The sequence below is a fragment of the Ambystoma mexicanum genome, chromosome 9 (genome assembly GCF_040938575.1).
Source record: "Ambystoma mexicanum isolate Mex_15411 chromosome 9, UKY_AmexF1_1, whole genome shotgun sequence".
Classification (NCBI taxonomy): Eukaryota; Metazoa; Chordata; class Amphibia; order Caudata; family Ambystomatidae; genus Ambystoma; species Ambystoma mexicanum.
The window spans coordinates 290,516,482-290,543,736 of NC_090931.1; the positions used below are offsets into that span (position 1 = coordinate 290,516,482).

At 44.3% G+C, this 27,255-nt stretch overlaps 1 protein-coding gene across 2 annotated transcripts in view; it reads left to right on the plus strand.

The window, feature by feature from the left end:
- The window catches only part of HNF1B (HNF1 homeobox B), a 113,832-nt gene that overhangs the window by 81,162 nt on the left and 5,415 nt on the right, over positions 1-27,255 (plus strand). For both annotated transcript variants that reach the window (XM_069614667.1, XM_069614666.1), the window contains exons 5-8: positions 13,979-14,139; positions 16,620-16,752; positions 17,688-17,882; positions 20,240-20,355. In XM_069614667.1, coding sequence (XP_069470768.1) covers positions 13,979-14,139; positions 16,620-16,752; positions 17,688-17,882; positions 20,240-20,355 — 605 coding nt within the window. The remainder of the gene's footprint in view (positions 1-13,978; positions 14,140-16,619; positions 16,753-17,687; positions 17,883-20,239; positions 20,356-27,255) is intronic.

A 27,255-nucleotide genomic window follows, 5' to 3' on the forward strand; every position in this document is an offset into this window, starting at 1 on the left:
TAGCACCAGCAGGTTACAAACAACTCGCTGAGCTATATCACGAGCTATCCAATGAGCAGATGTGTACCGGGAACTTCTGAGCCATCACTTAGCACCTCCCAACCCTCAACTGAAACAAAATTGGCTCGGGAGGATAGCTCAGGGGCAACGTACTCGCCTTGAAAGCAAGACGACACAGAGCACCACAGGTTCGATCCCCGGGTCCGCGCTTTGAAACCGCTGGGTATTAAGCGTGTTATAAATAACCTATCATATCATGTCAAAAGCTCATGATTATCAGTGATGGACTATGGTGATCAGGTGTATTCTTTGGGACGTTGTGTTTCCAGTACTGGCCTTTCATTTAACTAACTGATGCTTTATATGGGAGATGTAGTCTTGGTTGACTTCTCACGAGTGGGTGGAGTGCTGCCCCTGAGGCATGGAGTCACCTGGAAACCCTAAGTGGGATAAAAGACAATGGTCTAGAACCTCTTGATTTAGTTTTCTTGCTCGAGTTCCGAGTGTTTTCTGTTCGCTGCAACAGGAAACGTTCAGGTGGCAGAGATTCGTGGTTGAGAGTCATTTTATGTTCCAGTTCTTTCCCTGAGCCCGAGTTCTCATCTCTGTAAAGGGCTGTTCTTGAAATACCGCCACGCCTCAACAGCATGCTTCCCAGCAGCCTTGTTATGTGTCACGGGTGCTAGCTTAGGACTCAGCATTTAGCTGTTTCAGTAGCCATGTTGGCAACTTGAGGTGGGAATATACTATCATCACGTTTTGTATGAAGATCTCCCGACATAGCACGCCTATATATCCTTGGCTTCGTAAAACACTGGGTTTGCCATGGACCTAGGAAAGCAACATCGAAGTTTAAGGTATGTATAACTCAAACCGCATCTGTAGACACATGCCACAAGCCACGGCTCCCCATTCATGCACTAAAGAATGCAGCTGTTGCTATGCAATTCCTGTCTAGCAGCTTGCTTAGCCGTCCACACTGAAAACCCTGACGTGCCTCACCACCTCGGCCGTTAGCATACAGTGACAACCTATGAATAATGTCGGTCTAGCTGGGCACACATCGAGTCTCCTGCCCTAGCACTCTATCCTAATCCACCTAAAGAACCCCCTGACGTGCCAGACCACGGGGATGCTTACTGGAGCCTACCAAACCATCCTATGTCCTAACCTGGCAAAATGCACACACGCATCTTAAAATGAACCCTTAGAATCTCCCATACATTGACTTCTGTCCCGAAGGCGTTCCAACCACAAAGTGCATTGAGACCATACAGATGAGGAAAGGGCGCTATATAAATGACGATTACAAAACAATACAATGCAATAACCTCTTCTCAGTACACTGTGTACAACGGTACACAGAACTATCCACCAAGCGATGATTTTGACACTTTCAGTCTCCTTAAAGTGTTTCTATGTACACTAGCGCGTCTAGACTCTTTTGACTGGGGCGGCCCAAGTGGGGCACTGACTTTTGCAGGGGTGGCATGAAGTACTAGTGCACACACACATAATGATCATAGTGTAGGGTAACGGGGTGCCACCTGCGGTGGCCAATCAGATTTTAGGGGAACACGTGCCTCCCCAGACCACTCCCTGGACACGCCACTGTCTATGTATGACCTCAAAAAGTTGTCCTGTGCCAAGGAAATGGTTACAAAATGTTAAGTTGCATGCTATGAGCCCAGCACAGAAATCGCTTGCCCCTTCAGCTCTCCACATGCACACAGCACACTATTTCTTACCAAGAGTCAATTATTACTCGCCAATGGCTAGGCAATACGGTCTGTGGCTCCCATTCCCCCCATCCACACGCCAAGTCTCAGGCATCCTTTGGGGAATACATTTTGGTTGTTGCCTTTGCACACATCGCCTCCATCAGGATGGACTACACCAACACAGGATGCAGATGGATTCCAGAGAAAAGTGTCAGGGGGTAGCCTATTCTGCAGTCGAGGGTCTTCTACCCAGAGGCAATGTCCTCCATATTAAGTCTGCATCAAGAGCTATTGAAAGGCTGGCCGGGGTTGAGATTCTGATATGTATTTTCTCATGTTGGGATTAGGGTAACGCGCATCATCGCATGGATGAACAGGTGTGTTAGAAGTGGTACCAACCGATGGAGCAGCTTCCACCAATATAACGATGCATCTTACTGGGGAAGGTGGTTCAGCGCATGCTTCCTTTTCCCTAATTGCAGATTTTTTTGGCCAACCTGATGAAGGGTGTTTGCATTATCCAATGCTCGGGTGACTCCACCTCTGCTGATTTTTGGGAATGAGAGGGAGTTTGTCACTGGAAACGGATATATATCAGCAGGTCATCAAACTGCTTTTTGAGTGGTCAACCATTGTCTAGTTGGAAGCCCAGATCTGTTAAGGAATTGGAGAGATTTGAAGTGGGAACCTCTAGTTCTGATCGAAGGCAACAGATTTGGTGCTGAAACGTGGTTTGGTCTTGTTACCACCCAACCTATCCCAGTTCATCCATACCAAGTTTTCGATTGGGGACTTTGGGGAATTCAATGCCGGATATTAACCAGATCCTCTCCAACTCTGATTGTCATCGGCCTATGACCATTAAGCTATCACGCAGGTGTGCAGTAGAAAAGCATGTTTTATTTTCTTGCATTGAATTATTGAAGTGTGGGTTATTTATACCACACTCGTTTTTTTGTTTTTTTTTTCAAGCGTGGATCCGGGATTTGAACCTGTGCTTGCTCAGCGTGGTCTTGCTTCCAAGACCCGTGCGTTGCCACAGAGCTATCCTCCCGTAGAGGATGTGCCATCCACACTAAAATGTACAGTCAAGCATGGATCCTCGTGTGGATTGGAATGTCAGACTTGTACCTTTAAATGTGCATTGGGATGGAGGGCATGTAGACATGTTTGCTTGGAGCATCATATTTGCCACGTGCAAAGGAATGCAAAGGAATGCAAACCATGGACCTTCACATGTTCCATCCATACCACACACAGATGAGAAAATGTGCAGCCGATTGTTGGGTGAATATTCTCAAAGGTGAAGTGACACATCAAGCATCAAGGTGCAAATGTGCAAGGGGCTACCCGGCATGACCCATCATTTGTGCAATAATGAGAGTAATATGAACATTCAAATCAAATGTGCAATGGAATTCCAGGCACAAACCTTACAAATGTGCAATGAAATACTAGCCAGGAGCCTTCAGCTATGCAGTGGAATGCCAGGCACAAACCTTACAAATGTGCAATGAAATACTAGCCAGGAGCTTTCAGCTATGCAGTGGAATGCCAGGCACAAACCTTACAAATGTGCAATGAAATACTAGCCAGGAGCCTTCAGCTATGCAGTGGAATGCCAGGCGCAAGCCTTTGAATGTGCAGTGGAAATCTATGCACGAGCCTTCAAACGACGCGCAACGCAGTTCAGACGAGGATCAAATGAGCAATAGAATGTCAGGCGTGCAGAATGTGAGTAATGTTTTCAAATGTGCAGATATCCAGCAAATTCGCCTCAAATATGCAATCGAATGTCACAAACCTTTAAATGTGCAGGCCAGAATGAAAGTTCACATTTACAGTGGAAAGCAAGGCATGGTCCATTGCATGTGCGATGGGCTGCTAGGGATGGGCCTATGCCAGACACAGAGCTTTAAATGCGCATTGGAATGCAGGAATGAACCTTCAAATGTACGGTGGAATTCCAAATGTGCACTGTGAAATGTGCAATGGAAAAAACACATACACAAATAATGCTATGACCGGAATTAACCTTAAGAAATGCAACTTAATGCCAGATATGGACGCCCAATGTGCAACAGGTTGCCGGATGTTACATTCGTTAAGAGTGTAAGTATTTCTGCATGGGTAGTGAAGCAGTAACATAATATATATATATATATATATATATATATATATATATATATATATATATATATATATATATATATATATATATATATATATATATGAATATAGTTCTTTTTGGAACCTTCTTACATGTGTCCACTCTGCCTGAGAAGGTTCTTAGATCTTGGAATGTTATGGTTGGAAAAGAAAAGTTGTTGGTGGGTGTAGAAGTGGACCGGCACAAGAAACAGGCCAGTTTAATAAGTTACCTCCTAATGCGGCTAGTGGATCTGACCAGTGTTACTGAATAAATATCTTTAAAATGCACAGTTTGCATCACATTTGATCAGAAATCTCCCCCATGGGTACTATTCAAACAGTCTGTTACAAAAGGAATGGATAGCCATTTGCGACTGTGGGCCACTTTTTCATTGGTGCCCGAGACCATTTTATGGCCCAGTCCGAACCTACTCACTATCTCTATATGCATTGCCCGTCGTCTATGTGCCCCATTCTTAAGACCCTGCCTGTCCATGTGCCTCAAACCTCTGACACTGTCTGTCCATGTGCCCCAGACTTCTTACACTGACTGTTCATGTGCTCCAAAGCTCCCAACACTGTCCATATTTCCAAATCCTCTCCTACTGTCTGTCTCAATCTTCTTACCCATACTGATCAGTCCCAGACTTTTCATCCTTTGCCCATGTGCTGAAATCTTCTCACACTATCTATTCATGTGCCCCAATGTTTGCACATTGTCAGTGAGCGCAAAACATCCCACACTGCCTTTGTGCCCCAGCCTTCTCACACCATCTGTCCATGTGCCCCATTCTTCTCACTCTATCTTTGTTCCTCAATGTCTGCACACTGTCTGGGTGCTCAAAACTTTTCACTGTGTCTAATCGTGTGCCCCAAAACCCCTAAAGCAGCCCACGTCTGCCCACGTTCCTCAAGTTCCTCACACTACGTTTCACACTCTGTCCATGTGCCCAGGGGTCCTCAAACAGCCTGTCCATGAACCCCAAATGTTTTACACTGTATGTGCATGTGCCCCTCTCTACTCACACTGCCTGTCCACGTGGCCCTTCTTCTTACACTGTCTGGCAAATTGCCCCAAAAATGTCTCAATAGTCTCCATGTGGCAAATCTCCTCACACAATCTCCCATTTGTCCCAAGCTACTGGATAATTTACTTTACTTTGTTACATGTGTACCGCCCACCACTGACCCGGGGGCTTAAGGGCGCAAAAGGTGGTTTATGGGCATTATCTGTCTGTATGCACCGTGCAGGTGCAGGTGAGTGATAGGACAACTGCGCTGAGACTCTGGCAAGGAGACAGTAGAGTTAGCCCCCATGAATACCCACAAACATCTAAGCGCGGCGGCACCTTGACTGGTCCGTACACCCAAAAATGGCTACCCTTCAGTTTGACTTTTTACCGTCCAGTAGAATCGTGTCGTCTTTCTGGCTCATTGTTTGAGCAAAGGGCAATCATAAAACACTTTGCATGAGGTTGGGAACACAACCCAAGAATGTGTGCAGCAGAGCTGCAGTTGGGTAATGTGTGCACAGTGTCTGCCTGGGACTCCCGCTGCTAAAATTATTGGACTATAAGTGATGGGAGGTTTCTTTACAGGCAACGAAGAGGTAAAGGCATTCCAACATGAAATAAGACTTTCATTTATACTGTCTCTCTCTTTATCTCTCTCGTGCTCTCTCACTATGTCTCTCTTTTTGTCTCTCTCTTTGTGTCTCTCTCTGTTTGGCTCTCTCTCTCTCTCTCTCTCTCTCTCTCACGCAGGGGTGTTGCTAGGTCTGGAAAAGATACAGCGCTATACTGATGTCGTATACTGATGTCGTGACTGTCGGGACTCGGGGCTAGCTAGCCTTTTGGTTGTAGCTCCTGAGCTTCTATCCAGGGATACAACCAAAAGACCTGGGGCCATGACCTCCTTAGCCCCCACCCCAGTACCGCCTCTGCATACACCCATACACACACCCTCTCTTATTCCTTCAACGATTTCCATATGTAGATACTCAAGGAGCATACACAGGCAGAGCTAGATTTAATTTCCTGCGCAATCAGCACAAGGCTACTGGAACAATTCTCAATAGCACTCATAGTGGAAGGAACACTGGCTTGGACTCAACCAATCAGAATGTTTGGAATGCAGCAACCACCGCTGGTAGTGCCCCACAATCCTCATGAGGGGTGTCCTACTAACACTCGGAGTACTACTCCCGTCCCTCCTCCTCACCCAACCTATGTCCCTCGAAGCTCCTCTTTTGCCCATAGAATCTCTTCTCTGTGCCTGTTATTCCTATGCCACCCCCTTGCAGTGTATGCTTCAGGTGTCCCAGGGGTGCCCAGTAGATTCTGCTGCATTCTCCCCATGAATCCTTTGTCTCGAGGCTCCTCTACACAGGCTGTTAGAGACATGGAAATGGTCTCCTCCCTCCTAGTGGCCATCTTGGAAGGTTTTTTTGTTATCAGTTTTGCAGCAGTTTTTCATTTTCGAGTGCCGAATGCTTAGTATTTGGTGTGCAAAAGTGAAAATCAGTGGCCAAACTGGTCACCCTCCCCCGCTGCGTGTGCCTATAGCTTTAGCACCAGTAGGAGAAGGCGCTAAAGTGTCTTAATTGGCCTTAACCCTTGTCATCTGACCATGTTGGTTCCCTTGCTCCTGACACTAATGCTAAATTAGAGCATGCATTCCACGAACTGACCAATCAGAATGCATTGACTGAGAACTCTGGTGATAAGAACTCTGCTGTCCACAGAGTCATGTGATGTAATAATGCTCCACCAGCCAATCAGAATCTGAGTGTGACAGTTGCTGCTACTGCTAAGCCCACTGGTGGCCTTTTTGATAACCCGCCACATTGGCTGTGGTCTAGGTTTGCTCGCTAGCATGTTACCCAGAAACAAACGGGGGAGTTTGCTGTTCCCACACGGCATTAATGGGCATCCAAGAGTGAATTATCATGAGGACCTTGGCCTTGGTTAGAGGCCATTGCCTTTCGCTTGGGACCTCTAACTCGGGAAGTGATTGAATACCCCATAATAATTCCCTGTGAATGCTAAAGCCATTCAAATAAACTGCAGAATTCTTTACAAGAAATACTAACCCCTGCTTATGCTAGCGGCTAGCCTAAGGGGGCGCAATCTATCTCCTAACTGCGCACACTGAAGAATAGCGCCCAACACTGGCTCCTGTGAACGTTTTATAACTGCAATGCATGCACAAATAAATACATCATGTTAGTGTACACAGAAGCATGCAGTGTCAATTACAAAACATGAAAAAACCTAAACCGGTCAATTAGCAAATAATGTCGGGTGATCAGCCGTGCTGGTTTGGCCGGGACTGTCCCGGAATTGGGTGCTCTGTCCTCCCTTCTCAAGATTATGTTTCCATTGGAAAATCCAGTGGTCCTGGTTTTTGGTAGTAGGTCTTCATAGCTGGCAGCCAGGAATACACAATCTCACACAGAAGAAATGCTGCATTTTACGAAATTAAGATAACTGCAGTTTGTGATAAATTAACTAAAAAAGATGTGTTTATTCCACCAGTAACACTTAAACCTCCTTCTCCAACTGCTACTGAAGTGTAGTGACTTGGTAGCCCTTTCAAGAGTTAGTTCTTCTTTTGTGTTAGTTGCCATGTCCTGGTGTTTTACTTTTTTGATCTGGTCACCCTAAAATAATGTGTTGCGATTCACGCAGAGCTGCACGTCTGATAGCATCCCACCGCCTTAAGGTAATGGCCTGAATGAAGCAAGGGCATTGCTGAGTTGCAGTGGTCCATTATCAGGATAAGACAGCCCCTGAGAATGGCGTTAGTACGCGCTAATCGCTGCATACCTTTGTGATTTGAGGAGAAAAACACACTAAAAAAGGGAACGTGCGTTTGCCATGGGCCGGCGGCAGAGAGCGTGAACATAGTTGAGTGACGGGAAAACCCCAGCATACCCACGTTGGAGCACAAACAAGCCCCAACCCAGAACATACAGGAAGAGAAGGCTGGGACTGGAAGGAGATGGAATGAAGTGAACTGAAGAGGAGAAGGCGAGCAAGAAGCCAAGACCAGCAGGCAGGGTGAAGGAAAGAGGGAGATAATGGAGGAGGTACGGCGGTAAGGCAGAAGAAGGATAGAGGAGCGTGAGAATGGAGGTGTGGTGAGCTGGTTCAGAAGGCAGGAGGCCCTCAAGCAGATAATGCCTGCATTATAAACCACCTGATTGTCTGAGCAGCACCTCCAGGTTTCAAATTAGCCAAATGTCACAATGGGGCGATTTACCCCAAGGCAGAGGACCGACCCTGTCGTTATGGCCCACCGTCCAAGTTAAGGGCCCGCCGCCAAGGGGCATATTGCCATTAGCACCCGTGTAGTTCCCTACATGTTTGCTGTTGGTGCGACTCTTTTTTGAAAAAGAAGAAACGTACATTTGCTGCACGGCCCAGCACCGTGGTGTGGTTCCTAAATCCGTTTTTAATGTTGATGACTGTGATATCATCAACATTGAAAATGGACTTCGGAAAGCACTGAGCAGCAAAGGTAAGGTTTTTAAGAAAATACACACTCTTAGCAGCCGTGTAGGAAACTACACTGGTACTAAGAGGCGGGGGGGGAGGAGGGTGGGGCCCTGGCTAGCTGCACCCAGGCTGCTCAGAACGCGGGATTGTACCATACAATTCAGTCCAGTCCTGAATTCCGCACTTGACTCCATATTATGCAATCCTGGGCAAGCCATTTTAGTTTGTTCTACCTATGCCTCAGTTCAGCATCTTTCAAAATGGAAACCTCTCAGAAAAGGAGGATCTCCCAACGTCACACGCTATAGGATAACTGAAATCACAATTTACTTTCTTGCCCCTTTGCCTTTTCATGTTCCTCCTAAAATTCACATTGAATTCCATCATTTGCATAAGTTGGTTGCCATCCCAGACATATTTGCTTGATAATACTTTAGATTTTCCTTTGCATGCCTTCCCCGTAACCAGGGTTCAGTTTCATTACCATCAGGCCATATTTGCCAACATTGGGGGAGATGCTCTTCTAAGAACAAACCCGCCCACATGACCTGTTCTAACAGATGGGGCCTGTAGATGATGTGTCTACCACCAGTGGAAGGCCTTCGTTATTTTGCAGCGTTCTGCAACAATGGGTCAGATGTAGTATATTTTCCTCAGCGATCTCATGGGGCTTTTGTCTAAAAAGCTACTTGTCACACAGAAAACCTAGAACTACAGATTGCTTAGACAGTGCTGCTGCCAGCACATGCACTGTGGGACATTCTCAATGTCACTGGACCTAGTAAGATCGTTGTTTTGTTCTCCCCTGTCCCCTTCCCTCGCCTTGTCGCGCTCTGAAACACTTGTGTATGAGCGCGATGTGAATAAAATATCGTATCATATCATATGAGCAGTGGCAAATACATGTCTGCATCATTGAGCTCATTTTTCATTTCCCCATAACAAATAAACCTACAGAGACTTCAGAAAGGGCTCACGTGGCCATGTGTGTTAGGTGCTCCATGCTTCTTGAAAGTCAACTTGTCAGAGCTCATAGTGTACCTCTCTCCTTCTCCCATTCACCGATTTACAGGCTAGGTGTGTGATAAGAAGCGGCTGTAAATAGAGCACGAAAGTGGTGTTTTGGGAGAGGTCGCCATGACCTAGGTATTTACAGCTTTCAGGGCCAAGAAGAGTGGCCGCAGAGACATACCCTGTGCTATAAACTGTAATTGCCTCTACACTGAAGTCCAAGCTCACATCCTCATTTAAGAGTTGCTGCATCAGTCGATGTTGCCATGCCTGCAAGGTTGAGAGGGACACAGAGGCTCTAGGGATGCTTCAGTTTTGTCCGCTGAGCGTGAACATCTTGGGAGTGTCAGAGGCGGATCCATAAAAATAGTTCCTCAGGAGATCATAGGTCAGGTGGTGTGATCAGCTGTCTCCTGTATCAAATCATATCTGCGTCTATACACTCAACCCCTTCCTGGGAAATATCAGAGATAGCGCAGTTTGGTCAAAATCCCTGTGAATGTTCAGGCATCGGATGTCTTCCCTTGGCGATCGAGTGCAAAGCTGTTTTGTGGATTCTGCGTTAGCCTAACAGGTGACTGGCATTGCAGCATTCCTTCCAGCCATTCTGAGTGCGTACGCTGTGCGCGATCGTCCCAACCTCACCACCAGCCTTTCCAGCAAGACAGGCTTTCTTGAGCATTGAAATGCTTATCTGTAGTGTGATGACCGTGGATATTTGTAACACCTTCTCAGGTTCTGGCATTTTGCATGAAGATGGAGTGATGTTTCTAGAATGAGGTATGTCGGTCCTGTTATCATGGACAATTTGTGTGAATTTCGAGAGAAATAACTTTTAAATGGGATTTCGTTGGCCGCCGAGTGCTTGCAGTTCTCGCAGAATCAGTCCTACGTGATCAGATTTGGTTAAATCTCTACAGAATGTAAATGAGCAATTTTAAGAAAAATTGAGAATTTGTTCCACTTCTGTGTTAATTCCCCACTTAGGGAAAATCCCAGCAGAAGAATATGGATGAGCATGTGAGCAAGAATGATTGCTTGAGTCGAGAAAGAGGCTATTGATTTGGGGATTACCATCAGCTGAAATGGCTTGTTCTAGGCTACATGCCGTACGGGAGGTGCAAATGATGACATTGACTTCCATTAGACCCATAGAATGCCCACTGAAGTAGCGAGCAAGATCATCATTACGAATTAACCCAGGGATAGTGATAGCTAAAGATCTTTATCATTTTTCATACATCTTTTGAACCTGTTGAATCCCAGTGCTGGTCTCATAGACCCAGCAAATAGTCAAATCCATTTCAGTTATCAGGATAGTGACCGTAAATATCAACTAGGCAAAATCATATGTCATGCCATGCCTGTCGGTGAAACTTCTTTGCATGCTTAACGACCATTGCCTAAAAACGATGCAAATATTAGCAGTGCAGAGCATAAATCCCAATAACATAACATTCTAAAAACCCAACTGGATTTTAATATTCCATTGGTCAACAAGTGCAAGCCTATTTGATCCGAACAATTGTTTCTTCTAATAACAGATCCAAATGTGGCCATCTTTCTTGACATTATCTGTGAGGTTCCCTTCCAGTATGCAAGTCCAAGGAGACCTGCATGCTGCTCCACGTGAGTCATGCCAGACTAGACCATCCTCTGTAATCGTGCTGCCCAAGTGCTGCCCAATCGCTGCCCAATCTGTGGCAATGTAGAAAAAGATGAGACTGGTGTTCTCAATTAACTAAAGTCTTTACATTTTGCAGAAAATCCATATTGGCTACACTTTTCCATAATAAAATCCTACCCATAAACACACAAGAAAATATAAATACTAAGAGTTTTCGGGCTACAGAAGCATTAACTATTTTGCAATTTTCAGCACTAGGACATAATTGTGACATTAGTGCATTTACAGATTCAAGAATGGGCTACCATAATTTTGACTTAACCACGAATAGCAGCTTTAAACCTAAATCTTTCGATGTCCCAAGTATGATGGATGCTGACACACAGCACAAAATGTGCACTTGCCACTGGCCATTGGCTACTGATAAGTGACAGTTGACAGGTATGAAATTGTGCACTGTCTGTGATTGAGATGGCAAGTGAATTTTCATGGCTGGCTACTGGCTTGCAACTTGAAATCTTTAGCCCTGACAGTATCTCTTTATTTGAAAAAATAAATATTGAGATGCCTTGAACATGTATATTGGCATGATACTATTTCTGATAATTTATCTGCTAGACAACGTGAAGCCCTATTTTCATGGAAAAACTATTTCAAAACATGTCGTAACCATCAAATGGTGGGGGACGTATGAAGAGAAGGGAATATATTGTCAAGGCTCAGTGACAGTTTAGAGATGTTTTGTTCTATAAAAAAACTAGAATCGAAATTGCACCCAAACATTGGATATTTGTTTGAATAGAGGTTTAATCATCAAAGATGAATTTGATTTGCTGAGTGTTAAATTGCCTATTGTCTCATCTCAATACCTACTGCTCAAAGTACATAAAATCTAAGCTCAGCTGCCTCAATTACAGAACCGTTGTCAGGGTTGATTGTTCATTTTGTACATCTATGTGTTATTTGTCCAAGCTGGGTCTGAGGTCAGTGGACTAATGCATCCACTAGAGAGGCCTTTGTTTGATTTTATGGTCACAGGTTCTAATCCTAGCAGATCCACTCGGCCCTTCATCAATCGGATGTTGATAAAAATGAGTACCATTAAGTTGGGTAACAATAGACATCTGTTATCTATCAATAGTGCCAATCTGCCCCTCTGGGGGTGAACCTGCATGTAATGTTTGTCGTCCACCATGTGAGAAATGTTCTAAATCGTCTCCCTGATGTTCTGAATCATCTCGATTCCTTTATTGTCGTCACTTTTGAAGTTACTTAATTATATACATCTATTCGACATTTTGATGGCTTCAAGGCAATAAGAAATTATTATAGGGGAAGGCCATTGAATATGAAGGGACACACAGACACGATTCCTTATAGGATTGATATTACATTGACACATAACTATTTCATGTTCTATGATGACTTCAATTGTCAATTAAGAGGTACTGCAATGGGCACAAAATTTGCTACCCTTTATAACAATCATTCAGTGGGTTACTCGGAGCAAACTCAGTTGCGGCATACTGAAGTAAACATTTGGCAAGATACAATCATTATTTGGCTCGATTTATAAATGATTTGGTAGCGGAATCATAATGATGTGATAAAATTGTGCCACTTTTTAAAATCAGAATAATCGAAATGTTTTATTTAACCATGAATTGTAGAAAGAAAACAGTGTGTTTTTAGCCATTAGAATTTAGATTGAGAATGCACAAATTGAAAGTGACATGTTTTTTAACCGCACCTCTGCAAATGACCCTAATAACTTCGGGAATCTAACATATTGGGAATGTTTCTGTGCTAAATGGAATTGTTCTGCTAGTACATATGAAAATCAATGCAATGATATTGGTAAGAGATGTGTTCAAGGCAGGTATCCTATACAGGTGGTGGATGATGCTTTACGGAGAGCAGAGGATAAGCCACGAGAGGCTTCAGTTAATCTTCTGCAGGAAGATAACAGATATTAAACAAGAGGAGGGGCAATGTAGAACCTAGCAGAAACCACAGTTCACCTTGGCTTCACCTGAGAAAAACGTTGCCCTCAGTGGCAAACCAAGTTGAAAGACTTTCGAATAAGAACTTGTGACTGACAGCTTGCATAGATTCTTCTGTCTTTCCTCTCCGAACTTGCCTTTCAAAGAGGGCACCATTTGTATTGCTCTTTACTGAAATGTCCCCAATCCGTCCTTTTACAGTCAAGGAACGTGATCTCCGAATAGCATGTGACAAAAATGCCTCATCTGTTAACAAGCACCCGGGGACCTCCCTTGTGTGGCTCCTGACACTATTCAAGGAAATAAGTTGATCATTAAATGTGCATTGATTAAAGATTGCTCTGCGGGTACACTGGAACTCTGACGTGGCACATACACGCCTACATATGAACAGTCAGTAACTAAACCCACTTCCACATCATGATATGACAGGTTTGCTAATGTTATAGGCATAGTCTGACTTCTGTCAAGAGCACTGTATGCATAGGATGGTAGGGGCTTTCAATATTGGCAAAAAGAACGGAGGAGAAAAAAGGTATAGCATACAGGAAGATGCCATTCAATTATACTTTTAATCCCCCTACACACCTCCTCCATTCCCTAGATGTCAGCAAATGTCAATTTTTGGTTTCTACGCTTGCCGTAGATAAAAGTCCCATTAAAGAAATTAAATGTTTACAAACCACACGAACCTCTTGATTTGCTCACCTATAAGTATGACAGAAAATCGGGTCAATACACCTGATGCAGAAATCTTTTAGCGCTGATTTATCAAAGGTACGAATCATGGTGGGAAGTTTTGTAGCCTTTCTAGGTCAATGAAATGATCAGGACCGAACTACGTCACACTAACCCGTTTTAATAGTGTCATGAATAATTTTGCAGTGCATGCCACACAGGCTGTCACTAACACTGTCAACTTCCGCAGAGGTTATGTATTCATGGGCTTGATTTTGCTTTGTGCAGGAATACGGTACAGCCATCATGCAAACAATGAGGTCACTTCCTCCTCGGCCATCAGTCACCATGGCAACAACTCTATGGTGACGAGCCAGTCGGTCCTGCAGCAGGTTTCTCCGGTCGGCATGGACCAGGGCCACAGCATGCTCACACCCGATGGTAAATTGGTAAGTACACCTGGGCCATTGTCGCTGAAACGCTGATAAGATAAGAGGGCCCTGAGCAGGCAAAACAAACAGGGCCTTTCTAGTTTCTCACAAGGCCTACTGTAAACAATGAGGCCTTGTGTGGCAGTGGCAACGGGAGGAACTTCACTGCGCAGGCTTCTTTCAGGGGAAGGCAGGGCTCTGACCCCAAGCTTTTCCCGGGGATGGAGGTGTATGTTTTGAACCCGTCCAATAAACCTGACAAAGAACGTTCTGCTTTTATTGATTGCAGCCCTTGTAAAGCAGCAGGCAGGGCAGGACTGTGTTTGTGCATGGCTGCTGAAAGCTCTCATCTTGATAAAATGCGCGCTCATTTTTCAGCCCTGTCCTAACCCGTATTCAACAGAGCAAGTAGGAGTAGAATATGCGTATATTTATGGAAATTGAATTTCTGCACCCTTATAACCTAGTTAGAGAACAAAAGGTGGCGAACCCAATGGGCTGCGTGCATTAAAATATATTTTATCCCACTTCTCTTATCAACCATATGTGAACATTCTGGGAAAAATGAAACGGGGATCCTGACCACGCCCACTTCCCCACCTCTAAACAAAGAAAACGGCAGATTTTCCTTTCTTAACATTCTAAGCTCATAACAACCAGTTCACCTTGGAGCATCTCGATTTCGGTGCCAGGGACACGCCACTCATACATTTTCTGAAAACCACTGGATGGATTTGCACCAAACCAACAAAGGGCACATCTACACTGATTTGTGTAACTCCTGTTTCAAATTTAAAGCAAATCCGTTTGGTTTAGGTCACGTGCCTGTTCAATGAATCCACGATTTCCCTATGGGAAACCTAATGCAAAAACTAAAAGTCAACCCTTTTTAATACTTTACCACTTGTAAACCGTTGTATACATTTGCACCAAAAATCTCCATGCTGGTGGAAAGAGCGGACTCATTTTTAGGTGAGCAGGAAAAGCAGGCGGCCATGTTAAGTCTGTCGTGCTCCCAAACTCCACCTGACAAATTGATGAAAATCCTGTGGATTAGTATAAATTGCCGTAAAAGCATACAACCTCCTTAACCCCCGCTATTTCTACCACTCAATGGACTTGGAGCATGACCCCCCTTTGTTTTTATGAAGTTACCATTGGAATTCTCAATCAATGAAAACAACTTTGGGTGCTCAACAGAAGCTGGCACTGCAAATGTTTGAATCCCAGTTTTTGATTGTGTTTGCTCTGCGTATTATGTGAAATGGGTTTGGTGGTCTTAGCTTGAGTCCCACTAAATTTGCCAAACTATAAGTTCCCCGGCCTGCTCCCAACCAACCCTTCAGCCACGAACCTGGCACAGTCTAAAATTGAAACGTCTTTTACCATAAACAAGAAGCTAAGAATTCTGCGTAAGATGGAGCGTATTAAGTACAGCAGCCTAGCTTTTAAGACTACCCCATCAATTGTGTGGTTTCTGAAGCAAGTATACATGGGAAGCTATTTGCAATGGCCACCTGTAACATTTAAAAGTGGATATATACTGCCAGAATCATTTTTGGGTGTCAGCGCAGCAATCACTTCAGCACACTAGCAATGCGCCGGCTACCAATAAAGCAATGGACCAAGTTTAAGCCGCTAACCTGAGTGTACGTCGCATTGCATGGACGCGTGTTGGGTTGCCATTGCTACAAACATACGCGCATGCTCAAATACCAGCATGCCAAGGACCCCCAACCTAGAACTCCTTTCCCCTTTGCAACAGGCTTCAAGAAGCAGAGGACTCAAAACCTACCAGCCCACTGCTGCATACAGACTTCAAGCCCTTCTGCGGTGGGAATGCACAGGCCCTGCACAATGCCGTGACGCAAAATGAGTGGTTATCCGGTAAAATGGGATACGGGTCCCCTGTTGTTCCCATCATCCATGTGTTAGATCCTTGATGCCATCCCCGCCCCCTGAGTAGTGTGGCACCCATTGCACTGCAGGGTGTAGGGAGGTTTCTGCCCTGTCCCGCCCCTGTACAGAGCTGGTCTTCATCAACTGCTTGGAAGCAGCAAAAGCACCTTAGTAAATAAATATGTTTGTTTGTCTGTAGTTATCTGTTGGCAATAGGCCACATAGAACTGCAGGTGAACTGAGCAATCCTGTTTCCGGCCGCTTCACAATTGTAGTGGTACATAGATGAGACAAAAGCTTTTTGGCTAGGAGGAAGTGGGACCCTGGAAAGGGGGACAGGCCCTACAGTTAGGATAACCATAAAGGGTCGGTGTTTGGGGGAATGCAATGGTTTCCGCCCCTCACCCTCTGGCAGCGTTCCTTATTCTAGAAGCTCAAACATTCAATCAGTTCCTCTCATGGTTGCCCACTGGAAAACCTTATGTAATACGTACTTGATTATGCTTGGTGCAAATTAATATAACTTAGACAAACCCGTGTTTTGTAATGAAAACCTTTCCCCTTTCGGTAACTGTATGTATTCATTTGTTCTCTTGCAGATTTCAGTCTCCGGGGGTGGGCTGCCTCCTGTCAGCACCTTAACGAACATCCACAGCTTGTCGCATCACAACCAACAACAGTCGCAGAACCTCATCATGACGCCACTGTCTGGAGTAATGGCTATTACACAGAGTAAGCAAACAATAACAATACTCATTATATCTCCTCTCACTTGATCCAATAATACCTAGTGTGTGTTTCTGACATTTTCCTCATAAGGTTTACTTTTCTTATTCCTCTGCGGACACCTTGGTGCATTGTTACGGAGTAGATTCTCAATTTGCACATTAGAAGATGTGCCTGCCACACTGGTCCAGAGTCAGTCTCATGTGCCTGGCCTTTGTACATGTCTACTTACTATTTCCCACAGACCAATGTGCCTCTCCTGCAGAACCATTGCTATTATAAATGATGGTGGTTTGTAAGATAGCTTTGTCACAAGGCCTAGTAGGACCGTTATTGTTATCGGTTCTCCCCTGTCCCCCTCCCTTTTTTTGTCTTGTGGTGCCTTGAAAGACCATTTGTTGTATAGGTGCCTTACAAATATCCAATACAAAAATAAATCGGTGCATTAAGCATCCACTCCAATGATGCGGGTAATCTGCAGATTTTTTACTTGAACAGTGTCAGGCCCACTGGCTGCGGCCAACACAATTAGTAACTTTATTTATTAATTTGCATTTTTAAAGCGCTCAAACAGCCCGGGGGCATCGAGGCGCTGTTACAGGAATATGTCCAAGCTCCATATTTTTATGGCACTTAATACCCAGAGGTTTCTAAGCGCAGAGCCAGGGATCGAACCTGTGCTGTTTCGTGTCGTCTGGTTTCCAAGGCGAGCATGTTGCCACTGAGCCATCATCCAACATTGCTTAATATTAAAATCTGCTATTAAAGTGCCAGCAGACACATCAATTTGTTGAGTGTGCATTGTGGCAGGATAATGTTATTGATAATGAAACAAAGTTTTATAACTGAAAAAGTAAGGATAACATATTTGCTAATAGAGGAAGATGTCTCTGGCAGACAATGAATACTGAACTGTTGTGTTTCCTTTCGCTGTTTATTAGATTTAAGCACATCCCAAGCTCAGAGTGTCCCCGTCATCAATAGTGTGGCCGGGAGCCTAGCAGCCCTGCAGTCGGTCCAGTTTTCCCAGCAGCTGCACAGTCCACACAACCAGCAGCATATGATGCAGCAGTCGGCGGGCCACATGTCGCAGCAACCGTTCATGGCCACCGTGGCGCAGCTGCAGAATTCCCACAGTAAGGATCTTCTCACCATTTCTTTGTATTCATTTATTTATTTATTACATTTGTTGATAGCGCCCAAGACCCTGAGGTATGGCGGCACTAGAAGAATTACAGTACACTGTTACAGGTTACAGTACTTTGTTTACGAAACATTGATATAGTGGGATATAGACATTTTCGTGAGTACAGGGTAGCAGCTTATACATATTTGTTGAATAAGGCAGCTTTCAGTTTCTTTCGGAATGTGGGGTAGGAAGGTTATTCTTGTAAAGAGTAGGGCACGGAGCTCCAGAGGGAGGGGGCAGTGACGGTGAAGCTTGCTCCGCCGGCTCTTTTTCTGTTGAATCTGGGAGTGGTCAGTGATACGGTGGAGGAGGAGCGTAGAAAACATGACAGTGTGGTGGGATGGAACGGAGCAAGTGTGTGCCTTCCTAAAATGCTCATCCAAGGCACTGCAGCTCAGGTGGATTCGAAGACCTGAGCAATTCATTCATTTTTTAAATTACACTGCTACAAAGTGTTTGTGTCGCAGAAATGTGGCATGAAGAGGTTTTCAGTTAGTTATGATTAAGTGATATAAGGGCCTGCAACCTGCAGCCCTCCAAATATTTTGGGCTACATGGCCCATAATCTCTCACCAGTGGCTACGCTGGCTGAGCCTGATGGGAGTTGTAGTCAAAAACATCTGGAGAGTCAAAGGTTGCAGATCCCTGGCAATGAGGCTGGAGAACAAAATGTCTGATCACCTCAATATAGAGTAAGTAAATGTGTAACAGTGCATACATGATCTCGCTAAGTAGGCAGAATAGCTTAAAAAAGCATGTCCAAAAGACACCACTTCTCAAAAAAGAAATGTTTAGACTGCATTAGTATATTCTTTATTTATCAAATGATTTTTAGAAAAATTTACTACAGAGTTTAAATGTGTAGGTGTTTTCAGTTGTTACATCTTGCGTGCCCTGATTTGAATCCCAAATACAAAAAAATAAGAAGGAAGCAAAATGGAAAATTTCAAAGCACTTAACATATTCTATAAGGTGAAGTTCAGATTGATTGCACTTCATATATTCTATAAGGTGGAGTTCAGATTGATTAAACTTCACATATTCTATAAGGTGAAGTTCAGATTGATTGCACTTCATATATTCTATAAGGTGAAGTTCAGATTGATTAAACTTCACATATTCTATAAGGTGAAGTTCAGATTGATTGCACTTCATATATTCTATAAGGTGAAGTTCAGATTGATTAAACTTCACATATTCTATAAGGTGAAGTTCAGATTGATTGCACTTCATATATTCCATAAGGTGAAGTTCAGATTGATTGCATGCATTCTTTTGCAAACATTGTATAGAAGAGTGTTAAAAAGTCATTGAAAAATATGGCATCTTTTTTGCAGTTTTACGTTTTCATGGCAACCCCGAATGCAGTATAATCACAGTCTTCAGAAGTTTTCTTTAAAAAAAAATACCTCAAACCCCTTCTTTACAGGATTTCTAAGGAATTTTGAAAGGCTTTAAACAATACTGTGTGCTTCTTTAGTTTTTTTAACATGGCTGTTAGTAGATATTGTATGTCGGCGGTGGTAAAATCGAATAGAATAGTTTGAGTAGGCTGAGGATGGGGTTGTAACTGAATCAATGTACCTCCTTCGAGGTTTTTGGTAGATTTGAGCCATTCTTTTCCCATGTTTGTGGTCTTAAAGTTTGATGGCATTGCATTTTATTTCGAAACCTCAGATAAAAGATGCACTCATGTTTTGGAACTCAAGTTTTTGAATACTGGCGTTTTTAACACAGACACCACACATACTTGCAGAGTACAAAGCGCACAACGTGAGTGTAATTGCATCTTAGCTGTTGCTTTAGTTGCAAATCTCATGTAACTAGCTGGAAATCAAGGTCTTTTTGGCAGCAGGCTTGCAGGTGTGCTTGAGTAAGGCTATTTCACCTCAAAGCCCAGGTTTGATGTTTTGTGTTCTAGGTCTAATAATAGCCAACCTGCAGCAACTGTACTATTAGGTGAGGAGTGAGCTATGTTCCTTGAGGAAAATAGCAAGATTTTTACTTAACTGTCGATTTTTGGTGTAAAATTATGAACTATTAGCCACTTCAGGTCATAAAATGAAATGTTACATCATGACCATATGCGAGAGTTTTTAGACTTCTATTAGACACATGCTTTTGTCTGTTACAGACCCTATGCATACTTGCAATAGCGCCTAGTGGCTCTGCTGCCCACTGATGATTGGTTCTGCTCTGCCTGAAATACCACCTTCTGGCAACCTGTACTGTTTCCCTATGCTGCAGCTGTGTGGAGTTAGTAACTTTATGTCAATTTCTGTATTTTTCTCTTGATATTTGCAGTGTACACACACAAGCAGGAACCTCCCCAGTATTCCCATGCGCGTTTCCCCTCAGCCATGGTTGTCACGGATACCAGCAGCATCAGTTCATTAACAAATATGTCTTCCAATAAACAGGTAAGAAGGATTCACATTTTGTTTTTGATGAGTTTCTTTTTTTATTTGACTTTCTTATTTCTATAGGTTTCATGCAAAGGCGTGTCTGATGTTTTCTAAAGCACCCAGTCACCCAAACAATGATGGCTATTGGCTTGTGTCCCCAAGAGAAAGGGGTGTCATACCCGAGCATCTACATTTCTGTGTATCTGTATATTTTCTGGGCAAAGGCACGGCGGCATACGATGAAAATAAAGAATATGATGTAAATATTGGAATTTTGGTATTGGGTAATAATGTCCCCATCTATAATGTCACCATACATATAGTCTCCGGGAAACGGCATAGGGAACATTATATATGGGGACGATATATGGGGTAAACGGAAGCGGTGGCGGTTGCAGGGGGTCCCCTGTTCTCTTTAAAAAAAAAAATAATAATAATATATATATATATATATATATATATATATATATATATATATATATATATATATATCTGGGGTTGCAGAGGTGTCCCCTGCATGTTCCGAATGATAATGTTGCTGCAAAAAAACAACGCCATTTTTGCATGGCAACATGTTTGCGGGGACATAATCACATGGAACTGGAATTTGTAAACCGTATTTGCGATAATGGAGGGTTAATATGGATAGTTACCTTTAGTAGTTAAACGAGAAGCATTGCATTATTCAGTGATGCAGTAGAAAAGCTTGCAAAGCAATGCGGTGGAGAGAGAAAGAGAGAGAGAGAAGAAAGGAGAGAGGCTCACTACAACCTATGTGACACAGTTAAATGCATGTCTGCTTCCCCATGCATTGGTCTTGCAAGCCAATTCAAGGTAACGTGCTCCATTCCCAAATTCATAATGCATTCCTACTAGAAAGTACCAAGGGTGCAGTCTGGCCCCCATGCATCGATTGCTCTTTTCCCAGGTGTTTGCTGAAGATTCCCCCAGAATGGCCCGTGGGCTACCAGTGCACAGCGCCTGGCAATGCTGGACACAATGGTTATTTTGGAGGAGGGTGCCATAGCATGAACTTGGTGGCTGTTTGCTGCTTCTGGAATCACAACTCTACCCTGCTTGGCTCAGGGAGTCACGTAGGAACACCGCCCCGGAGCCTCAGCAGGAGTTAGGTGCCGAAGGTCCAGCGCTGGTTCTCGGAGGCTCACTGGTACCAGTATTGGGAGCCGATCCAAAAGCCAACCCTCCTCTAACCTGTAAATCCGTCTGGACCCTAAACTAAAACTCGTGCATTAAAGCAAGTCCTATACAAGTCGCTGGCGCGGCTCTCTGTGGCGAGAGACAGGGTTGTTTTCAGTAACATCACCCCATTTGCCCCACAGCTTAAGCTCTGCAGTTACTGACAATAGTTGATTCTTTTTGGGCAGCCTGGCATCCTAAAGGCCCAGCATAGTTTATTTCCATCTTTTGAAACTTCAATAGTATGGAGTATTGGAACCTATTTTCTCACCGTTTGCCATGACTTTCCCGTAATGGACTATGTGTAATGCCATGGCATTCCATAGAATTCCAAGGCTTTCAATGTGATGAAGAGTTTAAGAGTACTGGAACCATTTTTCCAAATTTTGCATTCGTTTTTAGGATTTCTATGGCATTCCCATACTTTGGCCAACTCCCCCCCCCCACACTCCCATATGTTTCCAGTAATCTGTTCATATCTTGGATGTGGGATTGCTTGGAGCAGCATAGCTTCCAGAGTGGTATTCCATGGTTTTCCAGTATTCAGCTCACTATTTTCTGCTATAGGTCCTGAATTGATGGAACTGTCTTGTTTGGAACACAAGCATCAATTGTGCATATTACACTTGTGATACTCGAGAGACTACACAGCCAAAGTAGCACCTTAAGCAAATGTCCCCTGGTCTGTCATCCTATTTTAAAAGAGGTGATTGGGTACCCAGTCAATATATCTAAAACATTACAGAGTGGTACATTTCCGAGTGGACCATAATACCGGAAAACACCGAAAACATTAAATAAATATATAAAGGGTAGTGGGGTAAAGGGATTAAAATGGGTCGGGATGGGGTTACACGATGAAATGTACCACCCTGTCATGTCCGTTGGTAAAATCGCATATGACCGGTGATTGTGTTGGCCGGATGATCTGATGCCAAGAATACGCGGTGGTACTGAACTTTGCCTGGAGACTAGTATTCCGCTTTACCAGGATTCAAATTTAGGCTGGAATAAAATACAAAACTTTTTATTCTGGTTTTCCACAGAATCCTCTACTGAGCTATTAGGCTGCATTAGCTTAAGAAAACAAACCCAACTGGAAAGACTAGCTCTGGCCTGTCGGGAAATGTGTGGCATGTATCGATTGGAGATAAGCCGGCCTTGAACTTTAAATGCATGACTCTTTGGGCGGCTATTGACACTCTTCTCACCATCCAGATAAGAAAACTGCAGGATGGGCTGCCATTTCCCCCGCCACCCGTGTGAATCCAAGCAAAATCTGCCCAGGGAAAGAGAGTCTGCCCCTGGCAGAGGCCAGGCGGTGAAAAGGGATGGCATTTACCACTCGGAATCCAAGCAAAATCTGCCCAGGAAAGGAGAGCCTGCCCCTGGCAGAGGCCAGGCGGTGAAAAGGGATGGCATTTACCGCTCGGAATCTAAGCAAAATCTGCCCAGGGAAGGAGAGCCTGCCCCTGGCAGAGGCCAGGCAGTGAAAAGGGATGGCATTTACCGCTCGGAATCTAAGCAAAATCTGCCCAGGGAAGGAGAGCCTGCCCCTGGCAGAAGCCAGGCGGTGAAAAGGGATGGCATTTACCGCTCGGTTGCCATTACTTCTACTGTGGTATTCTATATTGCCCCCAGTAACATGGAATTATTGCTGGGAGTGGTACAAATACAGTCAGCCAAACATACATTTATTGGCAGCACCATAAATTATACTTCAGATAGTAAACATTTACCACCAGAAACAATTCCACATACTGTCACTTATAATCTATGTAAGTTTGTGCGGCAGAGGAAGGGCACCCCCAGGAACACTTGCTAATGGTTTTCGTATGGCACACTATACATCTGCTTCGAGTAAGACATTTTTTTTAGACCAGCAATGACCTGGATTTATTTTGGGTGGGATTTACCACCATTTTAAGACGTCATATTTTCCCGCGATGAGGATTGCTGCTGGGATGCACTGGCGGTAAATTTGCCAGTTAACCAGAGGAACACAGGCACAGCAGAATTAGACACATTATTTTAGACCCCTCCAAAACTGATAGTAATTTACTAACTCCAGTATTTTTCCATTTGTCCCCGCTGGGAGCAGTACCACCCTTTCTGTAAGGGTGCCCTTTATCCTTTTCCCATGTGTAATACTCGCATATGTAAATGCTTTGGACTAGTGCAATGCTAGGGGGAAATTCAAATGCTTTAAAGGTTGCCCCTGCCTTCTAATATAGTATAGTAATTGTAATACACAAAGTCTGTTTGTTGCTAGGTACGCACAGACCACCCACATTTCCTTTGAGCTCTGGAATTCAAAGGTTCCCAGGCTGGGATATAGAATCTACTGTTTCTTTAGAACTGCGCCCTCATCTGGATAGTAGTTCAGGAAAAGTCAGGTGGGTTTGTCTGATACGGTAGGGAATTTCTTGCCAGCGTTCTGGCAGAGGAGCAGGTTTCTGTTTGGTGAAGCAGGTTACAAGACCCATCAAATATTGGCTTTTCACATACATGGGTTTACAGTCCAGTGTGCTCCTGATTCTCCGCTGTAACGTTAGCACTCCCTCCAGAGGAGCGTATCGCGTGATACCATGAGTGAGGGTCTTGTGTACCCCAACAGTGCTGACTGAGCCTGCTTTAGAGAAAGTAGGGGAGATACAGCGTTTGGAAATGGTACAGGCCTAGAACCTTCCCGAATGCAAACTGATTTGCCCAAGATAAGATGTCTGCAATCAGCTTCTGCCTTTTGCACAACATAGTGCTCCAGGGATTTATAGATGTTGGTTGGCCGAGCCAGCAGCGTGTGCTGGAAGCAACAGGGCATGTGTGAGTAAGGTGGAGAGTCTTGCTGGTGCCACAGACATCCAATAGTGGTGTGGGGGATGGGGTACTTGGGATTCTTCTTTTGCACCAGCATCACTCCAGCATTCTAGTTGACTTGACCATGGAAGGTTTGGACTTTCAAGGGATGTTTTTGAAGGTTCCTAGAACTTCTCAATGGCTATAATGAGGGTTGCTGCCACGGGTCAGCCAAAGGAGGAGAAGGAGAACATGTTAAGAAGTATTGACCACCGCTTCATTCTGGACTTGGCAACATGGCCGAGTCTAAGAAGACCATCAAGCTTGTAGCTTTGAGGCTTTGTTTGGGGATTAGTCCTAGGATGGCTGTTTGGGGAGGGGCAGTATATGGTCCACAAGGCGACGTGGAAAAGTAGTTCTGTTTAGGAGCTTGTAAGGTTGAGGAAGGTCAAAGCCATCTATTGGGAACTTCATACATTCAATCATCTATTCACTCATTGTTTGTACAAGTTAATTCACAAAAATGAGCGCTTCAGAATATTTGTGTTTGTTCCTCTCAAAGCTGCACGGAGGCTCCGGTGATGGTGAGTTGCATTCTATTTGCTCTTGTGACCATTATGTATGTTGTGTTGGCAAGTCGAACAATGGTCCAAGGTTAGAGTCAAATGATGGTTATCAAATGGAATTGATCATCTTCTCCTAGTGCCAGACAGTGGTCACCAGCAGGCAGAAGAGCAAGACCGTGCCTCCAGCTCTTGACCTTCCAGGTGGTCTTAATCTGCTGGTTGATAACCCCTTAGATTGTAATAGCCATGAATTGGGATTGCTCTGGGTGGCCCAGTTTGGAAATAGCAATGCGGTTCACCAGTCAGTGTTCCTACTATTGATGAGTATGTCTAAATGGTGCTGACCCATAATAATCAGTGCCTAACAGACTACATTGCACTACCCTGATCCAGGACTTGATGAATAGTTAAGTAATGTCTTCAATGCAGAAGACTGCTCTTGTTTGCAAGCATGCAAGAAAACTGCAATTGCCACCTGTCCCACTCTTGCTCACATGTGATCCCACTGTAGTGTGCCGGTCGTTGGAGCCCTTTATGAGGAACTGTCTAACCCTTGCAGCTATCTCATTCTATGAAGGTCCACCTGGCAGTCCCACTGCTGCTGGCTATTAAGGCTACTCCAGACCTCCACCCTTTAAGGCAAGAACTGAAGATATGGCTCTTATCAGCCCATCCCCCACTACCAACCACCCTGGGAACACCAGTCACTGCTTTCCCCCCTATTTACCAGCTCAGAAAATGTAAAGTATTCCACTTGCATCAAGAATTTGATTTGAAACCAAAGTACCCAGTTCCACGATGTCACCCAATAGCTTATCACTGCTTATGTGCATTTGTTTAAATGTTCTTTGATCTCTTAAGATCACTACATAGCACCATTGTCATAGATCAAGTGTGATATGTAGGTTACTGCCTATTGAACACGTCAGTGACGGCTGGTCTAGAGGTTATCATGAATATAAACAATGATCTATACATTACCATGCATGCCCTTGTTTATATTTGAACACTGATCGATGGGTTGTCATGTGTGTGCCTCATCCCAGATCAATGAAAATCACATGTTGTGATTGGTAGCCTCTGGCCATAGGTGAACATGATCTCAGTTTCCGTGGCGTCACCTCTTCACGCAAAAGCTTAGTTCTATAGGGTGCCCTGGGTGTTCATGTTCCTAAGTGAACAGCCAACTCCAGGGTGCCCTGGGTGTCCCTCGTCTTGGAGGACCCAAGAGATCTATACGTAGATCCTCATATGTCACTACTCATGGGTCAGCATAAAATACTGTGAACGTCTTGGATTAAGATTAATTTTGGCTCTTGGAAATGGAAAGGACTAGATTGCCGAAACAGATATCAATATTAAGGGAACCAAAGGTCACCCCTCCCACTTGAGAAGGTGAAAGACATGAGTCCATGGGTACTACTGAGCCCCTTATGTGTCGCCTGATTGTTGCATTTATTTCCCATGAACAGCTGAACCCCACTGTCCAAAAACACAGCATGAGGATTGCTTTGAGTGCTGTGCAATAAGCAGAGACAGTTCAGATATGCAGAGCTGATTTTTCTGCAGAAAATGCAGATTTCCTGTGAGCACAGATGTTCAAAATTCTCTGCAGGCTTTGGAAATCACCTGCAGATTTTGAAATGTGTTGACAGTTCCAGCAGATTTGCCCTCTGTAAATATGACAAAGTGTTCCCTAGATTTAGACTGCCTTTTAGACATAAGAATTCTTAGGTAGTTCAGATAACGGCTTCCACTTCATCTTCCTGGGTTATGAATAAGGGAAGACGGGCCCATAGCAAACCTTTTCTGCCATTTAAATCAATGGGCCTTATTATAACCTTGCCACTATACTGGCGGTAGAGCCACCGGGATACCGGCAAAGGCTGTTACCGTTTCCAGCACTCGGTCTGGCGGCATTTCTGCCAGATTACGAGTGCCGGTGGTGCAGTGTAAATCCCCATCCATGGAGTCCCATTGGACTCCATGAGGGGATTTGCTGTCATTACCGCCACCGGCATTGACAGTAGCGGTAATGAGGGCTTTTATTGCCGGTAGGGCGCCTGAGTTACCTCCAGCTTTTAGCAGGAGGTAAGCCAAGTTGCCACACTGGCAAACCCATAGTCGGGGGGTCCGGTAAAGTGCCGGTATTCATGGATACCGGCACATTTTTCCCGGACCGCCCGACTCGGAATGAGCCCCAATGTCTCAATTCGGAGTGAAACCTCCCGTTTGACTTTTCACTGTGGATATGCTAGAGGCCCCTTTGCCTGGCTGGTGTACTTATCATTCTGTTTCACAGGTGGCCGAGAACAAGGGCGTGTCCAGCAAATACAAAACAGTATTAAACCCTAGC